The sequence below is a fragment of the Vidua chalybeata genome, chromosome 14 (assembly GCF_026979565.1).
Source record: "Vidua chalybeata isolate OUT-0048 chromosome 14, bVidCha1 merged haplotype, whole genome shotgun sequence".
Taxonomy (NCBI): domain Eukaryota; kingdom Metazoa; phylum Chordata; class Aves; order Passeriformes; family Viduidae; genus Vidua; species Vidua chalybeata.
This window is the reverse complement of record NC_071543.1, coordinates 15,432,266-15,459,282: the sequence shown is the minus strand read 5'-3', so window position 1 is coordinate 15,459,282 and position 27,017 is coordinate 15,432,266. Positions and strand designations below refer to the sequence as shown.

Below are 27,017 nucleotides of genomic sequence, written 5' to 3'. Positions count from 1 at the left end.
TCTGTCCTCTGAGTGTATAAATGCAGTCACCAAGGGGGTCGATGAGGGGAAGTTGGGATTTTACAGTGTGTCATCAGTGTGTGATGGGGGTTTGTGACCAAAGAGGGAAATAAAGTAGCTTGGTTGTGAATTCTAGAATTAACTTTGTTTTCCAGCAGTGTCTGGTGTTAATCCCCACCTTTGTGTGGGAAGCAGGCAGAACAAACAGGCCTTTCCCAGAAGGAGGATGAAATAAGAGAGGGGAGGGGAAAGGACTGTGTGCAGTAACAGCTGGACTACAGTTTGGGAATATACCAAGATGTTTGTTTGGACTCTCTTTCCCCCTCTGGACAAGCAAAGCAATTAAGGCAGAAGCAATTAATGCAGTGTGATGATTGCTTCTTTTTTTTTTTTCTTTAATTACTGCAGCATGTACAAATTCAGATGAGCAGATTGCTACTCTGAATTTCTGTGTAAAACCAGAATTTCATCCAGGTACTTCTGTATGAACTGTGATAAAGCTGATTGAGTAGAAGTTTTCATGCACAATCTTGGGCAGTGAGTTCACCTGACTATAGATGATGTTATTTCCAAAACCCAGCTGTTCCATCCAGTGCTCAGGTCCTTTCCTGGTGCTGTTTGCACTTCTCATCGAGGGGCTGTAACTCACAGGAGGTTGGTGGGGTGGTTTTCTGGTCTCAGCTAAGAGAAGCTTTCAAAATGAAGGCCTGAAGAGAGGAGAGGAGACAGCTGATAATCATTTGATGCCCCAAAAGTGAACTCATGCAAATCAGATGGGATTTTCACTTTTGATTTTGTTGTGTACAAGAACTTTATTGATCTTCTTGCTAGGGCTGAGGGTGCTGCTCCTTTTCCACCTGCAAGCTGAGGTTGCTGTTGTGGACCTCAGTTTTTAATTTCAAGAGTGCTTATTTTGATACCTTGCTTGTTTTGGCTCTCAGAAACTTCTTTTACACCATAAAAGCTGCAATCCATCATGGGATTTGTGTCATCAGGAATGTTTGTCTTTTCACAACTGGGACTGCTGTGCCCTGCTTTGCTAAAGCTGAGAGGGACATGAGACAGTCAAGAGAACATTAAATCACTCACCCAGCTCAGAATTACCCTCATCTGTCTGAAGGAGGTCCCCACACAGGATAATCTTCCCAGGAGCTCTGCACCCCAGAGCCGTTTCTTCTCTTGGATGCAAGAATTCTCAGAGTCTTTAAGATGACTCATCTCTTATTTATGGTCTTCAAATGCTGCCTGTTCCTTCAGCTACAAATGGATGACCAGAGTTATTATTTGCTGCTGTGAAAAGCAATAATTACCCCAAATGATGAAATTCAATTTGGCTTTCATTAAGACTTATTTCAGGAAGGGGGAAAGATGAGAAGAGTAATCACTGGGAAAGCTAAAGCTGCTAAGCAGAGGTGAAGCACAGAAGTCTTGGCTTAAAAATCTGTGCATTTATTCCTTTCATGTAAAATAATCCAGCTTTTCTGTAGTTGAAATATTTATGGCAAAAGGAAATGAGCATTCTTTGAGAATTTTCCTTCAGTTCAGAAATTTTAGATGCATCAGTTTAAGAAAAGATAGATGGGAAAATTCTTCATTTGAACAGTTTTCCTTTAAGCCTTATTAGAATTTCAAATATTTTACTAAAATAAAACGAAACAAAGAAAAATCCAGGTATTTACATGCACTTTTAGCAAGACTTAGTTACTGCAGGCCTGCTCACTGTTGTATTTTATTTGCTTTGAAATCACAGGATGAAGGAAGTGTGAAAGAAATTCCTATTACACACCATGTGAAAGAAGGATGTGAGAAAGCAGATCCAGCACAGTTTGAACTACTTAAGGTTCTTGGACAGGGATCATTTGGAAAGGTAAGATGATAAACTTGTTCCATAGACCTGTCCAGGCATTCCAGGGGAATAGTGGCCAGCAGAATTGCTGGGAATATAATTTGAAAATGCATTGAGTAATGGAATCCTTTCCCAGCCTTGCTGCAGTGCCATGGACAGAACCTTCTGAAGGAAATGCTGGTTTGTCTTTTGGTAATGGGACTTGACATGCTGGGAATGTTTGGCTTTTTTCAAGACACAAAATCCCTATTTATGTAGCTACAGAAGAGTTGATTGTGGCAGTTGGGAACTTAACCTGAAATACATTTCCCAGCTTATTTACTTTTTCTAGTTTGCTGTATTTATCAAGTGATCTCCAGCTAAAAGACACTAATTATTCAAATGGCACAGAGAAGAAATATGGCAGAGTTTTTGTTACAATATTTTCCTTTTGTAATGTGCCACTGGGTGTCACTTTGCAAAAATGAAGTTGAAAATCTGATCTCTGTCCCTGTGTTGAAACACAGTAGTTGAAATATTAATCCTAGTGTATAAGAAGGTAATTAATTTTTTAAAACCAGACTCGGACTACATCTTTTGCAACATCTAAAGTAGTCAATCAGCTTTACATTTATTCTCATTTTCCTGTTCTTCTGCTGATTCTGTGTGTGTCTCTAGGCAGAAACAAGCTTCTGCATAGAATACAGTGAGAGAGGAAGAAATTGACATTATGGAGGCATTCTGTGCATAAGTGATAGTGTAGAGAACAGACTTCAAATATTTCTTAATATTTTGAGGTTTCAGAAACATTACCTGATAATGTTGGTTGCCAATTCCCTCACACACTGCTCACTGTTGGAGCCTGAAAGGGCTCCATATTTTTATTACTCCTGATTTGAGATGTCTGGAGCCACCTCAGGGTTCAGCACAGCCAGCCCTGCCTCAAATTTGGCTTCCCAGAGCTCAGGCTTCTGCCAGCCTCAGGAGTGCTCCTGCTTGGAATCCCAGCAGCTGGGCCAGACATGCTCTGGAGCTTTGGAATGCTGGCTGTGCCTCTTCAGGTGTTGCCCACCTGAGCTCAGAGCTCTTTTTCTCTGTTCTTTCCAGTGAAAAGAGAAAACAAACCAGGAGGAGCAGTGGCTGGCGCTTTCATGGTGTTTTCTCTCCCCAGTTTCTACTCCCAGGGTCCTTCCTTTGGGCTTGGCAAGCACAAGGGGGGTTTCCTGGAGCCTGGTTTTGACATCAGTGCAGGATTTAACACTTCCACAGAAATAAAGGGTTAAACCTCCTGAATTACTGAATTTCTCTCTTCATTCTCTCAGGAATGATGTGCCTTCTAAAGCAGATGCAGAGTTCTGGAGGATTTATGTGCAAATTAAATAAATAGATGGTGCTTCAGTAGTTTTCAGCTATTTTGGGTCTTATTAGCTAAAATTTGTAACTTGCACATGAATTCCTTGTGTCCTCACAAGTTGTTGGTTGTTAAGACTAAAATATTCCTATGTGCTTATTATCAATATTTTAGAATTGTGATTGCATTCATCTACAGCTGTTTTCTTAGTTGCTGGTGTTCAGATTACTCCCTTTACTATTTTCTGTCACCTTGGCCTATAGGAGAGCACTGTTGTAGGTCAGTTATTGGGCAAAACTTATTAAAACAAAAAGCCAGACAACCTTGAAACATGATATTTTTCTTCTAACTGGAGCTTAAAATAAAAACAACCCTTCTCCTAACCTTGTACAACTTAGTCATCACAGTGCTTGAATTTCTGATTTCAGAATGGAAAACTTGACAAGATCACTGAAATATGTATATAATTTTGAGATGTAAATAAATTAATTCTGAATGAAAGTCTGGATAAGCTGAGATCAGAGAGGTAATTGTGGGGAACTCTTGGCTTTCTCTTGTGACTTGTATGTTGTTTTTTACAGCAAAACTTGTTAATTCATAACTAATAATTGCTATTATAAGAACAACAATTTAGAAGTAGGAGCACATGTCAAACCATTTTGTAAATTGGAAGATCTGGTGGTTAAAAATTTAGCGTAACTCCATGTCTTTGTAGTGCAATACTTTATCTAATATGCTTTACTCAGTGTCAAGTTGTATCCCATCTATCTTCAAAACTCTTCTGGAGAGAAAAAAGCTGAAAAACCTGTTGGAGTTGCTATTCCAGAGGGAAAGGGTGCTTTGATCTTAAATGGTGATGTTTCCTTGCTTTCATCTCGCCACTTGTACAGAATTCATTAATAAAAATGAATGTTTCATATTTGAGACTTGGGTCTTAAACCTCAAAAACCTCTTGGGAGGTGGCAGACCAGGCAGAATTGTTATTCTCCAAGAAAGTGATAGAAAGAAACCTCTTTCTGTAAGAACTTCTTTGATAACTCAGGAAAGAATCCGAAGTTGATGGGCAGTGTCATGCTTCAGAGAGCTAGGTGCTTGGCGGCTCTGATCTGATCAAGGAATGCAGTTCTGCTCTTCCTTTAAAAGTGTGGGCTTGGTGCAGAGCACTGGAAGCTGCCTGACATTAAATGGGAGGTTTGCAAATGCTTTGTGAGAGTTTGGGTTTGATTACCAAGCTTGCAGTGATTGAAAAATGGGCTTTGTGTTGCCAGGTCTTCCTCGTGAGGAAGATAATTGGGCCTGATGCTGGGCAGCTTTATGCAATGAAAGTGTTGAAAAAAGCTTCTTTAAAAGGTAGGTTTGTCTTTCAACTGAGACTTTGGATCATGGGGTTTAGTGCACCTGTATTTAAAAGCTTTTTTTTAAATCTTAAATATTTGTCAGTGAGTTCATAACTCTCCTCTGACTGGAGGTTTTTTTTTAGAGTGACTTGTAAGTTCATGTTTAAGTATTATTTTAAATCTGGCTGGGTAGCTTTAATTATGTGGTCAGAAATGCTCTTTCAAAGTTTTAAATTGGATTATTTAATTCTGTTTAGACTTTTCATTATATGAAAACAAGTTAATTTCATAAACAGTTTTCCTTTTGTCTTTTGTTAAGTCAGAACTCTGCTGTGGTTAAAATTAAGTCATTCCTTTGTTCCAGGAGCCAGAACAATTTAATTCAATGTTTTGGCTTTCAGGAGACACTTGAATGGGTGCGAGTCCACTGTGTGTAAATAGGACTGTTACTGGTAAAGGGAGAAAAAGTAATCTTAAAAATATTTCATATTCAGGACAGAGAGTTAATTCAAAGATTGAAGTTGGGAACGTAGATAGGAGCTTTTTTGTTGAAAGCAATATGGATTATCACAAAATATGGGATGTGCTGGAAATACAATGAAGCAAAGAAGAAAGTTGGGGCAGACAGGAAGCAAACCAGATACTTGCTGTCTACAAGGAGGAGTTTTGTGGGAGACTTGAACATTAAAAACAAATCAGGTGATGAGGGAAGAGGTTCCTTTAGCCAGCAGAGCCTTTCTGTGTTGTACTAAATGCATTTGTGTCCCACTGTTGTTGATTTTTCCTGTCTCCCCTCAGTTCGGGACAGAGTCCGGACCAAGATGGAGCGCGACATCCTGGTGGAAGTGAATCACCCGTTCATCGTCAAACTGCACTATGGTTGGTACAGATCCCTTTGCTTTGCCTCCCCTTCCTTTGTGCTATTCACATGCCTCTGAGCAGAGAGAGACTTGGCTTTCTCAGGATTGCTCCTGAGAGAAGCTGTGGGAGAAGCAGAGAAAAGAGAATCAAAACAATTCTTATGTCATTCGCTGCTCCCTGTTTGTGCCCGTGTGGAATGTGGGCTGGAGATTGTGTACCCAAGGTGATTGCTTGATTGGATTCTGGTGATGGTTGGTTGGATCCATGTGTATGTCAGGACTCTCCTGAGAGAGTCATGAGTTTTTCTAGTTAGTTAGTGATAGTTCCTGTTAGTGTAATATAGTATAATAAAGTAATTAAGTAGCCTTCTGAAATCATTGCAGTTCTGCACATCATTCTTCCCGTGTCGGGGATCCCAGCACTGATATTCCTTCCCTTGCTTCAAGGCACAGCTGCTCTTGTTCTCTCTCACTTTTGGAGGGTCCACATTAGGTCCTAGCAACTTGGAAAAAAAAAATAGGAATGTAAATACTTAGCTGTATAAAAGTTTTAGGTTGAGCCCTCTTGTAAGAACTTTCAGATTATTTACATTCAAGTTCTGCAGAGATTTTGTACTTTTCATTGATTTAAACCAAACCACAGTAATTGATGTCCTTGCTGCTTCCGTGTTTGACAAAGGAGAAATAAAAGAATATTATTTTAATCATCTCTCATGACTAAGATTTTCTTCTTTGAAGAAGCAAGGAATCATTCAATAAATTACCTCATGTGCTGCTGAATTATTTCACTTCCACAACAAAAGTATTGCCTGTTACTGAAATTTCCTAGTTGTAAAAGCACTCAGATCTGTTTTGTAGCTTTGTCATACAACTATTGATTTTTATTTACTTTTTTAAAATTTTTTAAAGCCTTTCAGACTGAAGGGAAGCTCTATTTAATATTGGATTTTCTCAGGGGAGGAGATGTATTCACACGATTATCCAAAGAGGTAAGTACCTAAAATTTTATCTCCACTCACTCTTAGACAGGGGCTGGGTTTTGTTGGTACAGGATTGGCTTCTAAACCTGTTTCCCCCCATATTTCTTGTCATAGTGAAGTTTTTAATAACTTTTGGGCTTTCCTTACATATCCTAGATTCTGTTCTATCCTTAAGAAACCCGAGTGTGTATTGATGAGTAGCCCAAGTTTTAATTTGGCATCTGCAAAGTACAGTTCTTTTGTCTAAAAATGTTTTGTTGCTTGGAAACACAACTGAAGTAAATGAATATTTAGCACTGGAGGAAGGGGATGTGTAGTTCTCATGCTCTTAGTCAGCCTAGGTGCTCCTGGAATCCTGCAGCCCTGAGAGCTTTCTGCTGCACTGTGAAATTGCCTGGTGCTGCAATCCAAATGCTCATCCTGAATCCCACAACGTGAGGACACAGAGTGCTTTTGAGCCCACTCCCCTCCATCCAACCCTGGCACACAACTGGACCTTGAATTTTTCATTTCTGTTTTTGTTTCCTGGAGGGAGAGCTCCAGAGGAGGGAATGGGATACAGCTACAGGCTGTTGTTATTTTTTGAAAACGTTTGCCATCAAATATTTATTATATGTTACCTTAAGTGTTATGAACACGTTTAGAAGACTTTTATTTTCTTTTGGCAAACCTTTTATAAAGATCTAAATTTTTAATGGCAGTTTCTCAACAGCTTCACAGCAAGTGAGGTTTTCAGTGTTTTCACCACTGTAAATCCACTTATATTGCCAAAGCACAGGAAAAGCCACTTTCTTAAATGAGAAAACTGTGTTATCTGATTTTTTTCAAGGCATGGAGGAGGTTGTTTATTCCCAGTATGTAAGGCCAGGAGAGAGGTTTTTCCCCCTTACACTTCTCATAAAAATAAAGGTTTTACTTTAGGAATAGGCAAAAGAGAAAGAACTTAAAGGCATTTTTGTTAAAAGCTGAGATTGGTTACACAGTGATTAAGTCTAAGAATTGAGCTCAAAATTAATTAATCTGGAAGCTAAAATGGCTGTTAAAAACTTCAAGTGACTGACTTGTCCTGGGAGCAGGAGGTAGGAAAGAGGTCAGGCTCTGTTTTGATATGGAATGTCCAATTCCAGAGGGAATTCTGGAAAAGCAGGAAGAGCTGTTCTCTTGCACTAATCCAGCTGGGATTATCCCCTGTGAAACATGGAATATTTTCATTTTATACTGGTTTTTGTGTATATAGATATTAAAAAAAATCAGGTTTTTATTTTCTGGTGGGAATGGGAAGTAGTTTCAAAAGTCCATGGTAAAACACAGCCTATGGACAATGCACATGAGGATAAATTCCCTGTGGCATTCCATACTTTGCACACAAGGATTATTTTAAATTAATTTGGTTTACTATGAAGTTACTGAAGTTATTTTGTTGGTCTTTAAGTTCTAATGTGGGTATGAGAGTCTCAGCTGTGGCAGTGAGATGAGTGTGTAATGAAGTTTTTATTGGTAATATTTAATGGAGCTGCCTTGCATCATGTTTGACTTGACCCAGAGAACAGCTTTACATGTCATTATGGGGAGATGGTAGATTAGCATTTAGCACCATTATATTGAGATTTGCATTTTGGCTGCTCCAAGGAGTAATGAAATCCAAGGAGTAATGAAATCCAAGGAGTAATGAAATCCAAGGTTTCCCTTTGCTCTTTTGAAAGAGATGAAACCTAGCATGAACACTGATCTTTAGAGGTGTGAAGGTGACACTGCGGAGTGCAACAGCTTCATTGTTCACCCGAGGTCAGCACCTGTCATTATGGAATATTCCAGCCTGGAGAACAGATCACACCTGAGCAATTCAGAGCAGGGGCAGGAATCAGGGAGCCCAGGTACTTCCATGGCACTGCACTTTCTTCTGGAGCAGAGATGCACTTCTGTCCTGAACACTCCACAGGTTGCTTTCATTTAATATACAAAAACTGTGCCTGCTTTGGCTCTTGTCATGTTCAACAAATTACTGGAGGAGCTTGGAATCCTGCTGGATTCAGCAAATAAGGGAAGAGTTCCCTTAAAGCCCAAATTCAATCCAGTTATTTAAAGATTCCAAGCTCTCCAGTAATTTGTAGAACATGACAAGAGCCAAAGCAGGCACAGTTTTTGTATATTAAATTGAAGCAACCTGTGGAGTGTTCAGGACAGAAGTGCATCTCTGCTCCAGAAGTACCATCAATATTTCAGTGTCTCACCAGGGTTCTTTAATAGTTTTTTCCTAAGAGCAGAGCAGGTTCTTCAACTCCCAGGCTGTCATTGTTATTGCCACCAGTGATTTATTCTCCATGTTTTATTCCTAAAGGATTTTTACATTTTTTCCCCTAAATCTTGTTAATGTGAATTCACACTCGCCCAATACAGCAGCCATGTATTAAATTTTATGATGCAGTGGAAAACTGTCTGGGTTTGTGGCAGGAGGAGTGCTGGGTGTCAATTTCACCAAATATAGCAATTAATTTATTATCTAAAAGTTAATTAATGCTGTGCAGTAATGCTGATGGCTTTATTTAAGTATTGCAGGTAGTTCTTTGTGTACTCTATAATTAACAGATATTAGTAAATCATTTCTCTTGGCTGAACTCATGAATTATGAGTTCACAAGGGACTTTCAAAACTAAGTTTGAAATCTAGGCAGACAGGACTATATATTTTTTAGATTGCAGTTTTAAAAACTGAAGACAAGATCAGAAGGTAAATCTATACAGTTCTTATTAGGTTATGTTTACAGAGGAAGATGTGAAATTCTACCTCGCAGAACTGGCCCTTGCTTTGGATCACCTTCACAGCTTGGGAATTGTGTACAGGGACCTGAAGCCAGAAAAGTAAAGTAAAATGTATTTTACCACTATTATGTGTATTTTGCTTGTTGCTTTGCCTTTTCCATTGTAAAAAAAATTAAAACTATTTCTGTTAAGACTTTGTAAACAACTACAAAATGTAAAACATGTATCTGTGGTTTAAATGAAATCATATTAGCTCGTTTAAAAAATAACAATTTGATGTCATAATTTTTAACATATATTTTAAATGTTTTATGTAAGCATTGGTCTTTATGTGTTTTGGTGAATGTGAATTTTAATTTTCAGCATTTTGCTTGATGAAGCAGGACATATCAAGTTAACAGGTAGGCACCACTCATTAATACAGCTCTTTGTAAATAAGTTTGAGTTTCTGTATTATCAATTTTAAATGCATATAAAATTGCAGAAAATAGTTCTGTGAGGAACAATCCAAATACATATATTCTAGAAAATGATGTATGTAAAAGACTGTTTAGAAAGCAAATGACTATAAATTTCTGAAAGCTTTAAATTACATTGAAGGTGATGATTTTGTACTAGAGATTTCATCATATATTTTAATCTAAGATACTGCTCTTAGATTCTAAGAGAAAATGTTTTTTAAACCCTCAAAGACTTGATAGAATAATGATGATGGAAATCAGGTTTATGAAATGCATACCTTTTAAAATTCTGCTATATTTAAACACAATTCAATCCTAAATTTGTCACTTCCTTCTGCAAGTGGAAATAATGGATGGGATCATTGATTAGCAATCATTTTCTCCTGTGGAAAAAAGGGTGTTGGAGAGCTGAGCCAGTGTCAAGGACTTGTGTATTCACAATAGGGAAAAAAGTGTTCTGGGAATGAAATATTCTGGGAATGCAGGGCTGTTCTGTACTGAACTCGAGGCAGGTTACAGAACCATGTTGCCTTATGTAACAACAATATTTTTAGTGTGATTTTATTTATTCATCATTCAGTAAGACCAGACCATGCAGGCTACATTCCCTTTGAAACTGATTTTTACTTTTATCCAATTTTTTGTGTCAATAAAGCAGGCAGTAAACAGAGAAAATGAGAACTTCAGAGCATTTTAGAGCTCTAAAGGTGTAGGATTTCAAATGTCAAGTTAATTCAGTAATAATTTTGATAGCTAATCATGAATTTAATGACTTTTAAAATGGTTTTGGAGGTGTGTAGTAAACTAAATGTGCTCTCTCCAGATACCTGCAGTCTCTTGTTTGATGGAGAGCTGTGCTAATCATATTTCTGAAAATAACCAACCCAAACCTCTCAACGCTTGCATTTTGAGTTACCATATATTGATTTATTTGTGTTCCCCTGCCATTCTTTACTGGCTGTATTCTTGTGGTGCTGTTCTTGTAGACTTTGGACTCAGCAAGGAATCAGTAGACCAAGAGAAGAAGGCCTATTCTTTCTGTGGTACTGTAGAGTACATGGCTCCTGAAGTGGTAAACAGGCGAGGGCACAACCAGAGTGCTGACTGGTGGTCCTTTGGGGTCCTCATGGTACTGTATTTGCCTCTTGCTTCCCTTGCTAAGCTCACACAAATGCACTTAGAATAAGCTTGTCCAGTTCTGATTAGGGATGCTTGGGTAAGGGGGACAGTTCAATGAGTGAATTGCTACTGGTTGGAATAAACCTGATTTTTCACTTTTAAGGAATGTTTATCAGGCACCTGAAAAATCCTGTGTCGTCCATTAGTAGTTAAAACCAGTTGTAGTCAGTGCGAGACTTCACTTTGTATATTTATTTTGCATGTTACTTCATAGTTAAATTTTAAAACAGTCTTGAAGGCTTGGTTTGAAGGAATATTAATGGCATTTCTGTGAGAGTGAGTCTGTGGAAGGAATGCTGGAGTGGAGTAGTGAGATAAGTCAGTAATTGCCCTTCCTGGGATGTGTTAGAGCATCAGCCTGACATGGAGGATGGACTTGAAAAGTAAACTACTGTTCTAGAATTTACCATTCTTGCAGTTTTTGGAATATGGCAAGATCTAAAACCTGGTTTTGGAGGAGATTTTATTACTTTCAAGTAGCTTCTTGATGTATAATATTCCTCCATCGTCATCATGCTACACTGTTCTCATCATGTAAACTGCAAGTGAGAGCAGAATTTTAGATTTGGGAACATTTCCATAATCTTTTCAAAGTTTAACCAGTGTGGGGTAGAGGTAGGAAAGAGTGCAGTGCTTAACACTTTGTTTCTGCAGTTGGGGGAAGAAGTGTTGATTTAGATTAACATTTGTTCTTTCCAGTTTGAAATGCTTACTGGTACCCTGCCATTTCAAGGTAAAGATCGAAATGAGACTATGAATATGATACTGAAGTAAGTATATCTCCTTCCTTTTTCAGAAGTCCAAAAATGTCATTTTAAACATGTTTTAACAGCTTGTTGTAACTCCTTGTGCAGCCTGGTCTTGTGGAAGGTGTCCCCATGGCAGGGGCTGGAACAAGATGAGCTTTAAGGTCCCTTCCAACCCAAATCATTTTATGATTCTAAGTTCTAAGAGCACTGAGCTGCAATAGGAGCAAAAAACAAAGCCCCTTGATAAGTTTTAGATCCCAGACTGTGAAATACCATTAAGTATCCCCAGCAATTAAAATCTCAGGGATGAATCTGTACTTTGATTGTAGGCGTATAATAAAGATAAGAACAGTGCAGTGACAGAGCAGCTTGATTTACACTCCTGTTGCTGTTACACTCCCTTGCTACTGTTACAGCACGCCTTGTTTTGTAAGCAGCAGGTGATCAGGTGTTGCTTTGTGTACAGATGTGTGGAGAGCCCTTACATGCTCAAATTCTCATCTTCAATTGCCCCAGTTACAACAGAAGCTGTTGGACTGGACAAACTGGGTGAGCTGGTGCTCAGTGAGCGGAGCTGTTGGGCAAATATGTTCTCATCTGTCTGTGCTCAGCTAGCAGAGTTTCCTCCTGGCACAGGCCCTTCCTTGGGCCCTCTGAGGGGTGATGGGGAAGGGGAGGAGAGAGAAACTCTGTTCTTCCCAGCACAGGGCACTTGGAGCTTGCCCTGAGTGGGAGTTCATGGTGGTGCTGCCTGTGAAGGGATGGGTTAGACCACGAGCTGCCTCCCTTGCAGCTCCCACTGATGCTGCAGTTCTGCACAAGAATTTCCTGCCTTGCCATTAGAGTTTTCATTAAATACAATAAATGCTAAAGTCAGTGAGCTTTTATATGATGGCTCAATGAGCCCTGGGGCAATAGTAGCAATCACTTCAAGGGCAGGTAATTGGGGATTTGGTGAGTCTCTGGTACTTATTTTGGTAAAACCTCCTGGTGACATGAAGATACCTTTGAAAATACCTATATATTCCTAAGATAATTATTTTACTCTGTTTCAGCAGAAAGCTTGCTTGGGTGGGGTTTGGTGGTTTTGGTCTGATGTGTTTGTTCTTTGTTGGATTTTATTTTAAACCACTCCTATAATAGGAAACTTTAAAAGTTGATGAGTTAAGTATGTGCTCTCTACAAGGCTTTGGAATAGATCCTTGATACATCAAATTGTGCAGTGAAATCTGTGTAGACAGGTTTTACTAAGATAAGTTTCTTCCTCTGACTTGTTCTGTGTTTTCTTTTAGAGCAAAGCTGGGAATGCCTCAATTCCTCAGTCCTGAAGCACAAAGTCTCCTGAGGATGTTGTTTAAAAGGAACCCATCAAATAGATTAGGTTGGTTCATTTATTTGGATCTTTAAATCATCAACTCAGCCTAACTTCTTATTTAAAAAAAAGTAGTTGCTAGAGCCTTTGAAGCTCTGGGTGATCAGTAAGATTTGGGTACCATTTCCTGTTAGTTTGGATCATGACTTACAGGGTTTGGCCAAGGAATGGTCAGAATGTGGGATCAGTGACTTAGAGGTGAGCCAAAGCTCTGACAGTGTCACAGCAAAGAATATTGACACTGTATTTATGGGCTTCTTGTGCTCTCTTTGCCTCCATGGGTATTTGACATCCTTGGAATATTTCTGTATTCACAGTTCCCTCAAATAACCATGTCTGTGCAAACTTTTTAGAAATGAACTAATTTTTAGTGCAATCTTCAAAGACTTAGCCCACAAGCATGTTAAATACAGTCTTTCTTTTGTTCAGGAGCTGGTTCAGATGGAGTTGAAGAAATCAAGAGACATCCTTTTTTTTCTACTGTTGACTGGAATGTGAGTACAAGAGGATCTGAATGATAAAGCTGCTGCTAATTTTTTCTGTGTGTTTTGTAGCATTTGTAGAAGTATTTACATCTGAATAGGGCACAGCAAACACTGCATTACTGCTGACTGGCACATCCTGGCTTCTCCTCTAATTCCTTGGCATCTGGAGCTGCAGTGTTTACTGCAGATAGAGTATTAATTACAAGTTGTGCATTTACTTTTTAAATAATTTAAGAGTTGTAGCATTCTCGAGCTGAAATGATCCATTAGAGCATTTGTAGTTGGGAGAGGCTGCTGGTGTTCCCAGGAATCCTGCAGGAAGTGTCTGTCCAGGGCTCCCTGTGGCTGTAACTGTCCTGGACTTCCCTCTGCATCACTCCCACCCCAGTCCCAGCTCAGGAATGAACTCAAGTGCTCCCAGATGATTCAAAGTCTACAAGTTCACAACTCCTGGCTTCAATTTCTCAGCAGCACTTTATGGTTCTGCTCTGTGGTTCACTCATGCTCTGAGCTGTGTTTGCCAGAAGCATTCTCAAAGCCAAGGTGCTGTGTGTGAAATAAATCCCCCTCTGCTGTGAGGCTGCAGTGCTTGATGGAATGGATCAGATATGGCTGTACTGACAGTGCTGTGCTCCCCTCTTTCTTTGAAGCCCCTCATCATTATCCATCTGTTTATCTCCTGTATTTATTTCTGAAATGTGATTTTCCAGCTGTGTTCATGCAGCAGCTACCTCAGAGTCTGTTCAGCAACAAGTTTTTAGCAACAGTAAAACTTCACTGCTTTATGTGAATACACTTCAGCAGTTGTTGTCTTGCTTGGCTTGATTATTTACTTTTTTTCCTTTTGAAGGGTCTGATGTTGAAATAAATACCAGCAGGGAAGTTTGAAAGCTCAGCAGTTCTAGCTCCTTCTTTTTTCTTTTTTTTTTATTTCAATTTGACAATAATATTTATTTATTTAACTCTGATGGTATTGATGATACTTCTGTATTTTACCTTTTGATTTTAGGATGAATTTAGGTCCCCTTTCCTTGGTTTTGATTGGTTGTTTTTTTTTTTTTTTAACTAAAATATACTGTATGCTTTTGTGCAGGAAGGCTAAATTAAAAAAAAAAAAAAAAACTGTGAAAACTAGATCTGAAAGAAGGAGAGAAATGGCAAGGAAATGCACTTAGAACTTCCTCAATTTTGCATGGGGATTCAACATCTTTGGACATGAAGTTTTCTGTTCCTTAGCTGTAAATGGGATTTATTGCAGATTTGAGATCTTTCCCTGATTTAGCTGGGTGGATTAGGAAAATCCTGGACTAGAGCTTTGGGAATGGGCAGTTCCTTGCCAAGAGGGACGTGCCTGACACAGGTTGAGGTCTTTGTCCTTTACCCTCTATCTTGGCAAGATAACAGCACCCATGGAAGCTTCAGTGACTCTTAAATCTTTGTCCTTTTCTTTCAGAAACTGTTCAGAAGAGAAATTCAGCCTCCATTCAAACCTGCCTCTGGAAAGCCAGAAGATACTTTCTGTTTTGATCCAGAATTCACAGCAAAAACACCAAAAGGTAACTGGGCATGGCTATAAATTGGTGAGCTTTGTGGGACAGGAGGGTCAAATTAATGCTAAAACAACAAGTAGAAAAGCCAGGGACAAAGTTAAAAGGAAAGGATGCACCAGGGTTCCAGGGCTTTGAAGGAGGATGTTCCCCTCAGCAGGTTTCTGTTCTTTGAATATTTTGCTAATCTTTGACTCAGGAAGAAAAAAAAATAAATGGAATATTAAAAGCTGGACTATGGTTTTTAGTTATGATTCAAGTCAGGCATGTGGTGTTTGAGAGGAAGTATTTAATATTAAAATAAACTCAGTTTTATTGCAGCAGTGATTCTTTTTAGGGTTAGTATTTCATTGAGAATGCCTTGCTTTAAGAAACATTAACTATTATCATTATTATTTCTTGGTCTGCTTCAAGTTTCACTTCAGATTTTCTTTTGTGAATTTTTTTCTTTCCTGCTGCATCCAGCTTTTTAAACCCTTTTCTCATGATTGTTTGGAGAAGGTCTCTGCTCTTAAGAGGACAAAATTATTGAGCTGTGCTCACTGTGAGATTTCAGACAGTGAATTCAGGGGTGCACAGAATGTAACCTGAGGAAAACTTAATTCTAATGATTCAGGGATATCTTTTCAGTGAAGATTTACTAATTGGATATTCTTGTGCTGCCTCACTTGTGCCTTGCCAGCAGCTCATTCACCACTGAAGCAGCACATTCTGTTGTTGCTCTTCTGTGTTACAAAGCTGTTGAGCACAAGGCAATGATCTTTATTTCTTTTCCATAAGTAGTTTTGTTTCAATAAACTTCTTCCTTAAAACATGTTCATACATAAATTCCTGCAGTGTTCTGCAGTTTTAGATAAAACCCCGCAATACTTGTTTGTGTTACTGAAGTAAGAGAGCACAGATAACATACTAGAAGTTTTATTTAATATTTAACACTGGTGCTCCTCTTGCTTGCTTCACTTCCCTCAAGATGGTTTTTGTAACGTGCCTCTCCTGGATGCTCTGAAGTGGCCTTGCTGGGCAGTAGCCACACTAATCCTGTGTCTGTGTGCCCCCAGATTCTCCAGGGGTCCCACCCAGTGCAAACGCCCACCAGCTCTTCAAGGGATTTAGTTTTGTTGCAACTACTACTGTAGAAGACCATAAAATATCACCCCTCACCAATATCCTGCCCATAGTCCAGGTAATGCTTTGCTTTTTGGGAAACTTCCTTGGCATGCCAAAGACTGACCAGTATTCAGTATTTACAGTTGTTCTTGCTTTGTTGAGGAGACTGTTATAAAATATAGTCTATATTAAAGTATTTAATATAAAATTAAATACTTCCATGGGTTGTTTTTAATTCTAAAAAGTGAGCTGCTGTTTTTCTGGAGGCAGAATTTCAAAGAAAAACCATGAGCAAGCAGAAGAAGCTTCTGCTGTTGGTACCAGTGTAATGGCAAAGAGAATCCTGTTGCTTTAGGTAACCACTTGCCTGTGTGTTTTTTTTAAAGCAGCTTCATGGAAACAGTGCACAGTTCACTGATGTCTATGAACTGAAGGAAGATATTGGTGTGGGCTCCTACTCTGTTTGCAAGAGATGCATCCACATAGCTACAAACATGGAGTTTGCTGTGAAGGTACTGGCATCAATTCCACTCTGACATTCTGAAAAGATTGGCTAGTAGGTTTGAAAACTTAGATTTGTGAGTTTTCCAGTTGCTGTGTTTTTATGTGTTAATAAGTTACAATCTTGAAAGCTGAAAATACTGTACAGTGAACACCTGAAATAAAATGAGATTCACAAGGGTGGAACTGGGCTGCAGGGAATTAGTGATGCTTCAGACCAGTGCATTTCCTTGTTCAGTGGAGCAGGACAGGCTGCATTAATGATAGAATTTTAACAAGGACAGAGCAAGAAAGGAATAAATGGGGTGAGGAGCTGGAAGATGAATTACTCATGATCAGTAAGAAGTAATGAACTCTGGAATTTTTTTATTCTGTTGTTGAAAGGAGAATGTAAATATAAAAAATGTCTTTATTTAATAGACTTTGTTTATGCAAGATATTTTTCCTGTTATATTTTGCAGATAATTGATAAAAGCAAAAGGGATCCCTCAGAAGAAATCGAGATTCTCATGCGTTATGGGCAACATCCAAATATTATTACTTTAAAGGATGTATGTACCTCCTTTTCTGCTGCCTCTTATTAGACAGTGCTGAAAAAATAAATGCAGATGTAGGCAGTTTATCGGATTCATTACATTTCTTTTACATAGAAAAATCTACTGGGAGAGCAGTATGTAACAGTAGAGGGAGTGTCTCAAACACAACATTGTCCTGGTATTAACTTTTTCTACAGGCTGTTTAGCCAGCTTGAAGTGAGAAATGTTGTAAAGGTTAGAAATGCCATATTTCTTCTTGTTTCAAAGGAGCAGCCAATGTGTTGGTAACCTGAGAAAGCAGTGGCCTGCATGTTGTCCTGCCTGTGCCAGAATGGCCCTGGAAGGGAAGAGCAGTCAGGAGTGTGGCCTGCTCTCCTCTTCCAGCAAAAGCTCTTACGCTACGAAATGTAACTCGGAGTGATGAATTAACAGCTTGAATTGAGAGTGATGAATTAACAGCTTGAGTCAGGAGCTCCCAGGATGACACACGAGCTGCCTCGCTCTGGCAGCCCCTGCTGTTTGTGCTGCCCGCTCCTGTGGGAGGAGGGCATTTATGGGCATGGGTAACTGCAGATGTTGCCTTTGTCAGAATGCTCCGAGTGTGTTCTGTGTGAGAGCACTGTTACACCTCTCCCCAGGTGTACGATGATGGCAGATTCATCTACCTGGTCACGGAGCTGATGAAGGGGGGGGAGCTGCTGGACCGGATCCTGCGGCAGAAATTCTTCTCGGAGCGGGAGGCCAGCGCTGTGCTCTTCACCATCGCCAAGACTGTGGACTACCTGCACTGCCAGGGGGTGAGTGAGTGAGAGAGTGAGTGAGAGAGTGAGTGAGTGAGAGAGTGAGTGAGCCCTCCCACCCACAGCCCTGCCACACCTCTGGAATTACCACTCCCTTGCCTCTGTGCTTTGCTTGGCTTGTTTTCACGCTAAGAGGTTTTGTATTTTATCACAAAGGTGAATAATACAAACAGTTTATCCCGTTATCCTGGCAAAGCCTTTGGACTCTGCATTTTATGAAACAGCAGATTTTAGTCCTGCTCTCCTTGTTGCTAAATGGTGATGTTGGTTCCAGTTGCATTATGAGCTAGGAGGTTTTTATTACATTACTTGAACTAGAATTTTTGGGTACTTTAAGGTTTTATAATTGTTTAAAACTCTTGTAAGTATACTTATCTAGAGGACAGCTTTTATAAATTGTAAATTGCAAACAAATATACATGCTCCTCCTAAATGATGGCTTTTCAAATGTCTTTGCTTAAAGGTGGTGCACCGAGACCTTAAACCCAGTAATATTTTATACACTGATGATTCAAACAATGCTGATTCCATCAGGATTTGTGATTTTGGATTTGCAAAACAACTTCGAGGAGAAAATGGACTACTTCTAACTCCCTGCTACACTGCAAACTTCGTGGCACCAGAGGTATTTCAAGCTGCTCTGTTTTCTTTGTGCTCTTTTTGGTGCTTCAAATGCTAAAACTTTTCAGCAATGCTTGGAAAAAAAACCTCAACAGTTCTGCTACTTTTCTTTAAATATAACTACACATGCTTTTTAAACACTGCTGCATGTGTTTATTATAAACCTGCTTTAAAAACAGCAGAGTCCACCCTCAAAAATAAGATGTGAGCCTGGTGCAAATCTTAAGAGATCATCTGGGAACAAGAAATGTTGTTGGTATTTACTGCATCCTGTATATTAGAAAATCAATAATCAAATCTCTGACATGACCCAGGGATGGTCTTACCCTTCCTTAGGCTGTGGTGTTGTTTTGGGATGTTTCTTTAATATATGGCAAGTCTTTAACACTCTTTGTTTCATAGGTTCTCATGAGACAGGGATATGATGCTGCTTGTGACATATGGAGCTTGGGAGTTCTCCTTTACACAATGTTGGCAGGGTGAGAATATTTCTGAGCTGTTTTGTTTACCTTAAATCCCAGAATGTTGCCTGAATCCTTGCTTCCATAGAAATGGTGAGGCACTGGCTGATGGAATGACACAGACACGCAGGTGGGACAGGCAGCTCTGAGTCAAAGCCAAATAAACCACGTTTAGCTCACAAGGTTTCTCTTCCCAGAGCAGAACTTAGAGGTGCCAAAGACTGCCCCCAGCTTTCAGGAGGGAAGTGAGTCTGTGAAAATTTGTGATGGGTTTCTTTTTACCCTCCAGCCTCCTGTCCTCCCACCCCATCCCCTTTACTCACCTTGTGTCTCCTGCCCCCGCTGCATTCCTGTGTGGAGCTCTCTGGGTTGTGATCTCTGGAGTTTCCTAAATATCCAAACCTGATGAAGCTCTAGGAAGCATCTAGTGGCCAAATGAGAGATGTTTGCTGAATTTGTCTCTAGCAGAAAATGAGCAGGTTTTTAGTCTAATGGCTAAATCCTATTGGAAATTTTTCTCCTGATAAATCTGTACTTCCCATTTAGTATTAGAAATATTAATATTTAATAGCATGGGTATATATTCTGTGATATGTTTCTGTTGGCAGTGGGATATTGACTCTGATTCACGAGATTTTACGGATTTCTCGCAGTTTTTATCTATAACAAGGTGTTCTTGTTGGTTTTTTTGTCTCACCAGCTATACTCCATTTGCCAATGGCCCCAATGATACTCCTGAGGAGATCTTAGTACGGATAGGCAGTGGAAAATTCTCTCTAAGTGGAGGCAACTGGGACACTGTTTCAGATGCAGCAAAGGTATAAATGTGTTTTGGTTTTATATTTTTGTAGAATTCCAATGAGATCTACTGAGCTTTATCAGCTAGACTGCTCTGTAAGTGTAGTTTGTTATTATTATCTGCAGACTTTATTGCAGGGAAGGATATCTGCTCCAACATTTTATTTAAAGACTCCATCTGTAATGAATATAGATTCCCTGGGATGGTGTTGACCCACTCAGTGGGTATCTTAATCACTAGTGTTACCTTTTAAAAAGATCAGCATTAATATTAAATATTAATGTTTAAATATTTTTTCCCAGTCCTTTGGAACTGCACTATTGTTCATTTCAGTAGGAGTGATTCAGAATGCTTGTTGGCTCTTGCTGTCTTAGCATGAGAAATTCACTTCTGTGTATTTAAGAATGCTTCACATTTTGTACCTAAAACAAAGGGAACATTCTGTCAGCTTGCTCATATTTTGGTCTTATTTCAAACTGTTGCTGTCTCTGTTCTGTGCCCTTCCCACCCACCTCTCCTTTGGACCAGCGTTGTAATTAATCAGTAGCTTGTTGCTAATGCTTCTAACAGGCAAAAACAAGTGTCCATTGCTGTTGGCTTTATCCTTCATGTGGCTTCTTGAAGGAAAAATTCCTTGCTGGTGTCTCACTGTCCCTGAATTCATTTGTAGTAAGGAGCAGCAGAGCCCAAAGTGCAGAATGAGCAAGGAGAGAGATTTGCAAATAATAGCTTTCCTCCATAAAATCTGCCTGCTACATTTGAATAGGATTTCTAGTCTTCTAAAGATGATATTCATAATAAACATGAAAGGCACAACAGTGAGTTGCTTTGCAATCAAGGCTGGCTCTGTTGAGCTGCTCCAATAGTACCACACATTGTTCTCAGCCTTCTGCAGTGTCAGAGCACAGAATGATCCCGTTTGTCTGCTGATCTCTGTGTGCTGGCATTGTGTTAATCCCTCCACATCGGGTGCTTCTCTCATTGCTGCCATCCCTGCTGCTGTAAAGGCCACCCAAGATGATTTGGACTGAGCAATCTGTGTTTCCCTTCCCTGCAGGACTTGTTGTCACACATGCTGCACGTGGATCCCCACCAGCGGTACACGGCCGAGCAGGTGCTGAAGCATTCCTGGATTGCCTGTAGGGACCAGCTGCCTCATTACCAGCTCAACAGGCAAGATGCCCCACATCTAGTAAAGGTAAAGCCACCTGGGATGCTGCTTATTCAGTTGGTTTAGAGCTACAGACAGAAGTCTCATTTTTTTCTATTTGTTTTCCGTAGTACCAACACATTAAAGTTACAGAGTGAGACAAATTCATGGAGTGGTGGAATGGTTTGGGTTGGGAGGGACCTTAAAGCTGGACCATCCACCCCTTGCCATGGGCAGGGACACCTTTCACCATCCCAGGCTGCTCCAAGCCCTGTCCAACCTGGCCTTGGGCACTTCCAGGAATGGGACAGCCACAGCTTCTCTGGGCACCCTGTGCCAGGGCCTGCCCACCCTCACAGGGAGCAATTCCTCCCCAGTGTCCCATCTAACCCTGCCCTCTGGCAGTGGGAAGCCATTCCCCTTGTCCTGGCCCTACATACCCTTGTATAAAATCCCTCTAAAAAATTAAATTAGTAAATAATTATTTTTAATAACTACTCCCCCTCTGTGTAGGGGAAGAGGTTTTTGTGTGTGTTTTCTGTAAGGTAGTTCTTGAGCTGTCTGTGAAGTCAGGACCTGAGTGGCCACTGAAGTGGCTGTGTTTGAGAAATTGGGACTAATCTAGCTTGAAACTTACAAATTCTGACCTACATTAACAGGTGACTCCTACATCTAAGGGATACAAAAGAAATATGAAAGAAGTGTTAGGCACCCATACTTAGACACTGGAAGTATTCAACAACAGATTTTTTTTCCCCTAACAAACTTCAGAGAATTCACATGACCTGGCACAAGTCTTGTTTAGTTTTAATGGAGTTACTTGAGTATTGAATGTTTAATTGCTTTATTTTCTGATTAAAACTTGTATATATATGAATTACTACATATTTCCTTTTTCTCTAGGGAGCCATGGCTGCTACATATTCTGCACTGAATCACAAGACATTTCAGCCAGTGCTGGAGCCTGTGGCAGCCTCCAGTTTAGCTCAGCGACGGAGCATGAAAAAGCTCACATCCACAGACTTATAGATCCACTGGGACACCTGAGCAGACACAAGCAAGGGGGAAACCCAGCAAGTGGCTCTATTTTGCCTGACCTGTGATCAAAAGGCATCTATGGTTTCCTGCTACACTACTTGAATTCTGTAAAAGTCCTTTTTTTAAAAAGAAAAAAAAAATCCACAGGTTCATACTGTGTTTGTTTTACAGGCCGTATCTGTTAAGTTAATTTAAACATCAGGTACACCATAATGAATTTCTCTACACTGTCCTTTGAGATCTGTTGCAAATATTCTTTCACATTCTGTATAGTTTTGCTGGGTTCAGTTTAAAAAAAATGGTTTAGGGGACCGTTGCCAATGACCAAGTTGTACATAAAGTGTCAGTGTGAGTTTTCTTGCTTCACACCTTCAGACCCTGCTGTGAAGGGCAAATTCTTCATTTTGTAATTGGGCACTGCATTGACTCAACTCAGTTCCTTTCCTTTGTCCATGACTATTATGCAGAGTTGAGCAGTGTGCTGTGCCAGAGTTAATTCATCACTGTTCATTTGGTAAGTCTGTGTTTGCATGGTGCCAGTAACTGAGGAGTTTCTGTGGACATACAAACCAAAGGGATGTGCAAGTTCCTGCACTTAAATTTGATCTCTCATGACCCAGAAGAAATGCTGGTTATGGTCCCTAACAGGAAAATGAACATTTCTGGTTGTTATCACAAATTGTGTCCTGCACTGAGCTGGAGCAAGTCAATGTATGCATAAGCTGTCAAAATTCAGGCTCTCAGAAACATTGGTGCCACTTCAAAACATCATCATGCAGCTCAATCCTTTGTTATTATATTTCCCATCCATTAATACAGCTACTGTGTTATTTTCCTCACCAGTCTTTCCACTAAACACACCCAATATTAGGTTTGTTTGGCATATGAGACAAACTGACACTTTATTATAACCAACTTGGCACTTGGGGTTTATTTTTTATTTATTTGGTTTTTTTTTTAATAGAAGGTTGCTTCTCTCTGACTCTCTCGCCGCATGTACAAATATTACACAACAGAAATGCAAAATTCTCTTTGCCTAACTGTAGGGGTAGCTTGGGAAAATAAATAAGCCTTGCTGTGTGCCCAGATAAGGGAATTCTGACCAAGAAATTTCACAGTTATGGACAAACTCCTTTCAGCATCCTGTAGCCAGCACTCACTCTTCCTCTCTGTCTGGTGGTAGGACTTCAGCTGTTCCCAAATGCTGGGATGGAGAGGAAATTCATTTCAGGGCCAGAATTACCTTGGGGTTTCCTGACTCCAAACCAATGCTAACTGCTGGTAGTTCATTCAGAGATACACTTAGAAGTGTTTTCAAAAGTTGTAGACACTGAGCAGTTGTAGTGACATAGCAGGATGATTATAAATATTAAATATATTAGTGACATTAGACTGTGAAGTGACCAGAACTCAAACATAGTTCAGACTCATTTGTCATCATTGAATTTTCAAGTGCAAGACTCCAGGGCTGACAGAAATCAGTGTTTTGAGACAGCAAAAAAAAAACTTCCAGGAGAATTCTGGCCCAAGCACCAGGAGAGGTGGTGGTAACTCACATCTCACAAGAGGTGTTGGCTGGTTTTTGCTTATACCTGTGAAGGGCTTGGTGGTGTTGGAAGTACTTTTAGATAAGCTGCTTTCTTCTGTTGTGGTGGGGGAAGATGGACATTATCTGGCCAAATAGTTAGGTATGAATATATGTAGATTTGAGACTTAATGATATAGCAAACATAGGTGTGCTCTTTGTATCACGCAGAACATCCCCCAGATGGAATTTCTTGAGTGTTTGATAGATGTTGGAAGCTTTAGGGGCCATTTGTGCCTAGTTTTGAGGTGCCTGTTTGAAATGCTTGAAAACTTATCAAAGAACACAACTGCTTCCTGGAAAGCTCTTTGTTTAGTACAAAATCTGCCCCTTTTGCAGCTGCTTCATCCTCCTTTACCTTAATGAAGACTTTTTCCAGCAAGAATGCCTGGAAACCTCTTGTCTACACTCTGTTGGGGTCATTTTAATGTCAATTTAAAGATGACTGCCAGAAGAATTTGAATTGACTCAAAAGGCAAAAGTGATGGAAGTTAAACCCCCTGAGCCGAGGTCAAGGTGTAATGTGGGTTGAAATGTAGCCCTAAAAGCTGTGTTGGGGATAAGAGGTAATGCAAGGCCTGGAATACAATGAAAGTGTCAAACTTGAATTGTCTTCAGCTTTCCTGTAAGGCAGCAGCTGGTCTTTAATGGCTTTACCCATGAATCATTTAACAGTGTTTCTGTTGGTATTTTCTTTTAGCTTGCTTAGAAGCACCACAGTATAAGCACCTTAAAAGCATTTTGCACGAGAGCAGTTGGAAGCAGCTGAAGGGACTCAAGTTGTTCTTGATGTGCAGCACAAAGGTGGTGAGAGGAAAAGAACACAGACAAGATGGATGTTCTGATTCATTGCTGTGTATTTAAAACATTTCCTGGAAAGCTATCCCTGTTTTATATCACTGCTGGCCTTTAGTGCCAGTGGTACTCCAGGGGTAAAAGCAACGTTTCAGTGACTGCAACATTACAAAGTTGTCTTATCGTGGGGAAAACATATGGGTGTATTATATCTGACAGGCCAGTGTACCCTGGTATGCCACTTACAGTCCTTCTTTAGGGGGAAAATTCCCTTGCTCTATTTCAGCATATCTTGGAAATACTTGGGATATGCAGGAACACAAAAGAGTTCACTTGCAGTTTACTTTTACTGTATTTAATGATGGTCTTTGTGAGGCTCCTTTGGGAATTCCTTGCCTGTTTCTCATCCCTTTCTTTCCCAGCTTAGATTTTGGTATCTAAAAGCATGGTCTGCTCATGAGCTGTCAGTTAAAGGTTTGAGATGGAAGAGCAGGTAATGGGAAAGTGCTCTGGCTGCAGTGAAAGGTTGGTGGGAATTATTTCATATCATCTGGGCACAGTTCAAGTTTACAAACTGGTGATGTTCTTACTGCCTTACTGAGTTAGGAAGAAAAGTCAAATTTTCACAAAGGTTCATAATTACACAGAAGTAGGCATCAGACTAAAGGAATTTCCACAGAACTAACTCTTAAAGGATAGAATATTTTGGCCATGGCTTCCTGCCAAAAAAAACTCCTGCTCTGGTGTTTGATGATCATGATCAGTAAGTTCCAGCTCTGGTGCACACAGAAAGCAGATTCCCACTGGAGCTGGAGTGGGCTCAGGACCTCTTTTGCTGTTCTTTCACCCCAGGATATCTCAATTTGTCCCTTCAGTTACCCTTTGGATATAAAGTGAGGAACTCTGCTGTATTCCTGTTCCATATCCAAAAGCTGCAGTGGCACCACAGTGAGCCCATGGTGGGGCCCTTCCCGAGGGCTTTCCTGGTTGGGTCCAGTCAAGCCACTGATCCATGGCTTGTGTGGTTTTCTTCTTTTTCCCATTTTGCTCAAAATCAGTGAATTCCCCTTGCCCAGAGCAGGAGGTGCAGGGGGCTGAGCCTGCTCTTCCTTTGAGGCCTCTGTTGTTTGAATGTTCTTGCAGCCAGAGATGGCATCCAAAACCTCACCCAAGTCAGTCATGTTGAGCTTGAATTCTGTCTTCCATGTTTTAATTCCTTTTCCAAAGCTGATCTTCAGCTGTCCAATAATTAAAATAACCTCTAGCAAACTTCAGCAGGTGGGAGTTCCTTGCAATGTACTTAGAGACTGGTCTGTAGAGCTGTGTTAAATCAATTACACAAGGTTATAATAATTTTCCTGGTTTGTATCAGTGAAATTAGGCTAAAACATCAGTGCAAACACAGGGTTTTATGTATTTCTGTAGCACTTAAGCTTTTTAGTCCTATCCAGAACTAAAAGTTTGCAAATATTTGTGGGAGGGGAGAGAGGAGCAGGTTTTCCTTTCTCAAAGTTTCCAGAAAGCTTCTGAAGCTGTGATCATAATAGAGTCCTTAATCCTGTAGGAGCTCTGTAGGGTTAAAAACATAAAATTCTCCTTAAAAGTTTGTTCCAAAGCTCTTTGAGGTGTGCACTGATACCTGTTGGTAACACCCCTGCACTTCATTCATGCCACACCAGCCTTCTGCATCTGTCCCTTTTCCAGTTATTTTTAAATATTTGCTCCTCCAAATTCTGCTGTTCCTTGGGAATAGAAGAATGGATACAGATTTGAAAACCCCCACCCTTAATGTATGGCTGAAGCTGATTGAGTATTGTAATAATTTGCATAATTAGAAAGTCTCCCACAAAGTCATCAGCAACTGGTTTTCTTGGGATTTTTTCCTGTGTAATGAAAACAAACTTTCTCTGAAAGCTTTAAAAGATACTCAATTGATTATATCTCTTAATTATTAATTTTTGGGCAATAGCTTATTACCAATAGTGAGTTTGAACAACCCTGAATTCTCTTGTGGGGTTTTTTACACGGGGATGCTGGAGGTGGATCTGCTTTGCAGGACCAAGTGTTCAGGTTTGGGTGTTTTCATTAGGCTTTTGAGCAGTGTTTGCTAATTAGCTAATTAATTGCATTGTCTTAATGTCCCAAGCACTTTGGCATCTTGCACTGATGCTCTGGTTAGAGCTGAAACTCTCCTGGCACGTGGCTAAATCTCCATAAAGGGCATTAATTGAGAACAGTGTGCAATGAATTCCATGCTCTGAGGTACTTCAAAGATGAAACTCTACACAAGGTCCCCCTTATCAGATATTGTAACTGTCATTTCCTTCTCTTAAGCATATTGTGGATTTTGTATCATACTGTATTTATTTCATTTAATTTTAAAAGAAATGTTTTCTTTAAAGCTCTGTATATATTGACATTAAAGTTTGCATTGTACTACGTTCTCCTCTTCTTGCAAGGCTGGGTCTGGCAGTGCAGTGGTGTTTCTCTTGGCACTGCTGCCTTCAATTACAGCACACCAAAGACAACCTCAAAATTGTATTTATTTTTGTCAAACTCCCTGAATAATCATAAAGGTACAGTTTTAATGAGCTGGCAGTTCCTTGAGTACTAGAATAAAAGGGTTGCAAATTCATAACATTTGGTAATTGACAGAAATCCATCATTTCTGCTTTGGAAGTTTGCTTGCTTCTGTTTTTCAAATGGACATAAAAAACAA

General features: G+C 39.9%; 1 protein-coding gene across 5 annotated transcripts in view; it reads left to right on the top strand.

The window, feature by feature from the left end:
• RPS6KA6 (ribosomal protein S6 kinase A6) overlaps positions 1 to 26,737 on the top strand; it is a 36,830-nt gene extending 10,093 nt beyond the window's left edge. For 4 of the 5 annotated variants that reach the window (XM_053955547.1, XM_053955552.1, XM_053955550.1 and 1 more), the window contains exons 3-22: positions 1,751 to 1,867; positions 4,445 to 4,526; positions 5,312 to 5,392; positions 6,283 to 6,362; positions 9,105 to 9,211; positions 9,476 to 9,513; positions 10,560 to 10,702; positions 11,452 to 11,522; positions 12,794 to 12,882; positions 13,303 to 13,367; positions 14,812 to 14,914; positions 15,964 to 16,088; positions 16,399 to 16,524; positions 16,975 to 17,064; positions 17,688 to 17,846; positions 18,313 to 18,474; positions 18,873 to 18,949; positions 19,632 to 19,749; positions 20,788 to 20,928; positions 21,784 to 26,737. In XM_053955547.1, coding sequence (XP_053811522.1) covers positions 1,751 to 1,867; positions 4,445 to 4,526; positions 5,312 to 5,392; positions 6,283 to 6,362; positions 9,105 to 9,211; positions 9,476 to 9,513; positions 10,560 to 10,702; positions 11,452 to 11,522; positions 12,794 to 12,882; positions 13,303 to 13,367; positions 14,812 to 14,914; positions 15,964 to 16,088; positions 16,399 to 16,524; positions 16,975 to 17,064; positions 17,688 to 17,846; positions 18,313 to 18,474; positions 18,873 to 18,949; positions 19,632 to 19,749; positions 20,788 to 20,928; positions 21,784 to 21,909 — 2,100 coding nt within the window. In that variant the 3' untranslated portion in view covers positions 21,910 to 26,737. The remainder of the gene's footprint in view (positions 1 to 1,750; positions 1,868 to 4,444; positions 4,527 to 5,311; positions 5,393 to 6,282; positions 6,363 to 9,104; positions 9,212 to 9,475; positions 9,514 to 10,559; positions 10,703 to 11,451; positions 11,523 to 12,793; positions 12,883 to 13,302; positions 13,368 to 14,811; positions 14,915 to 15,963; positions 16,089 to 16,398; positions 16,525 to 16,974; positions 17,065 to 17,687; positions 17,847 to 18,312; positions 18,475 to 18,872; positions 18,950 to 19,631; positions 19,750 to 20,787; positions 20,929 to 21,783) is intronic. The other variant, XM_053955548.1, reaches the window with a different exon arrangement.
• Positions 26,738 to 27,017: the final 280 nt, after the last annotated feature.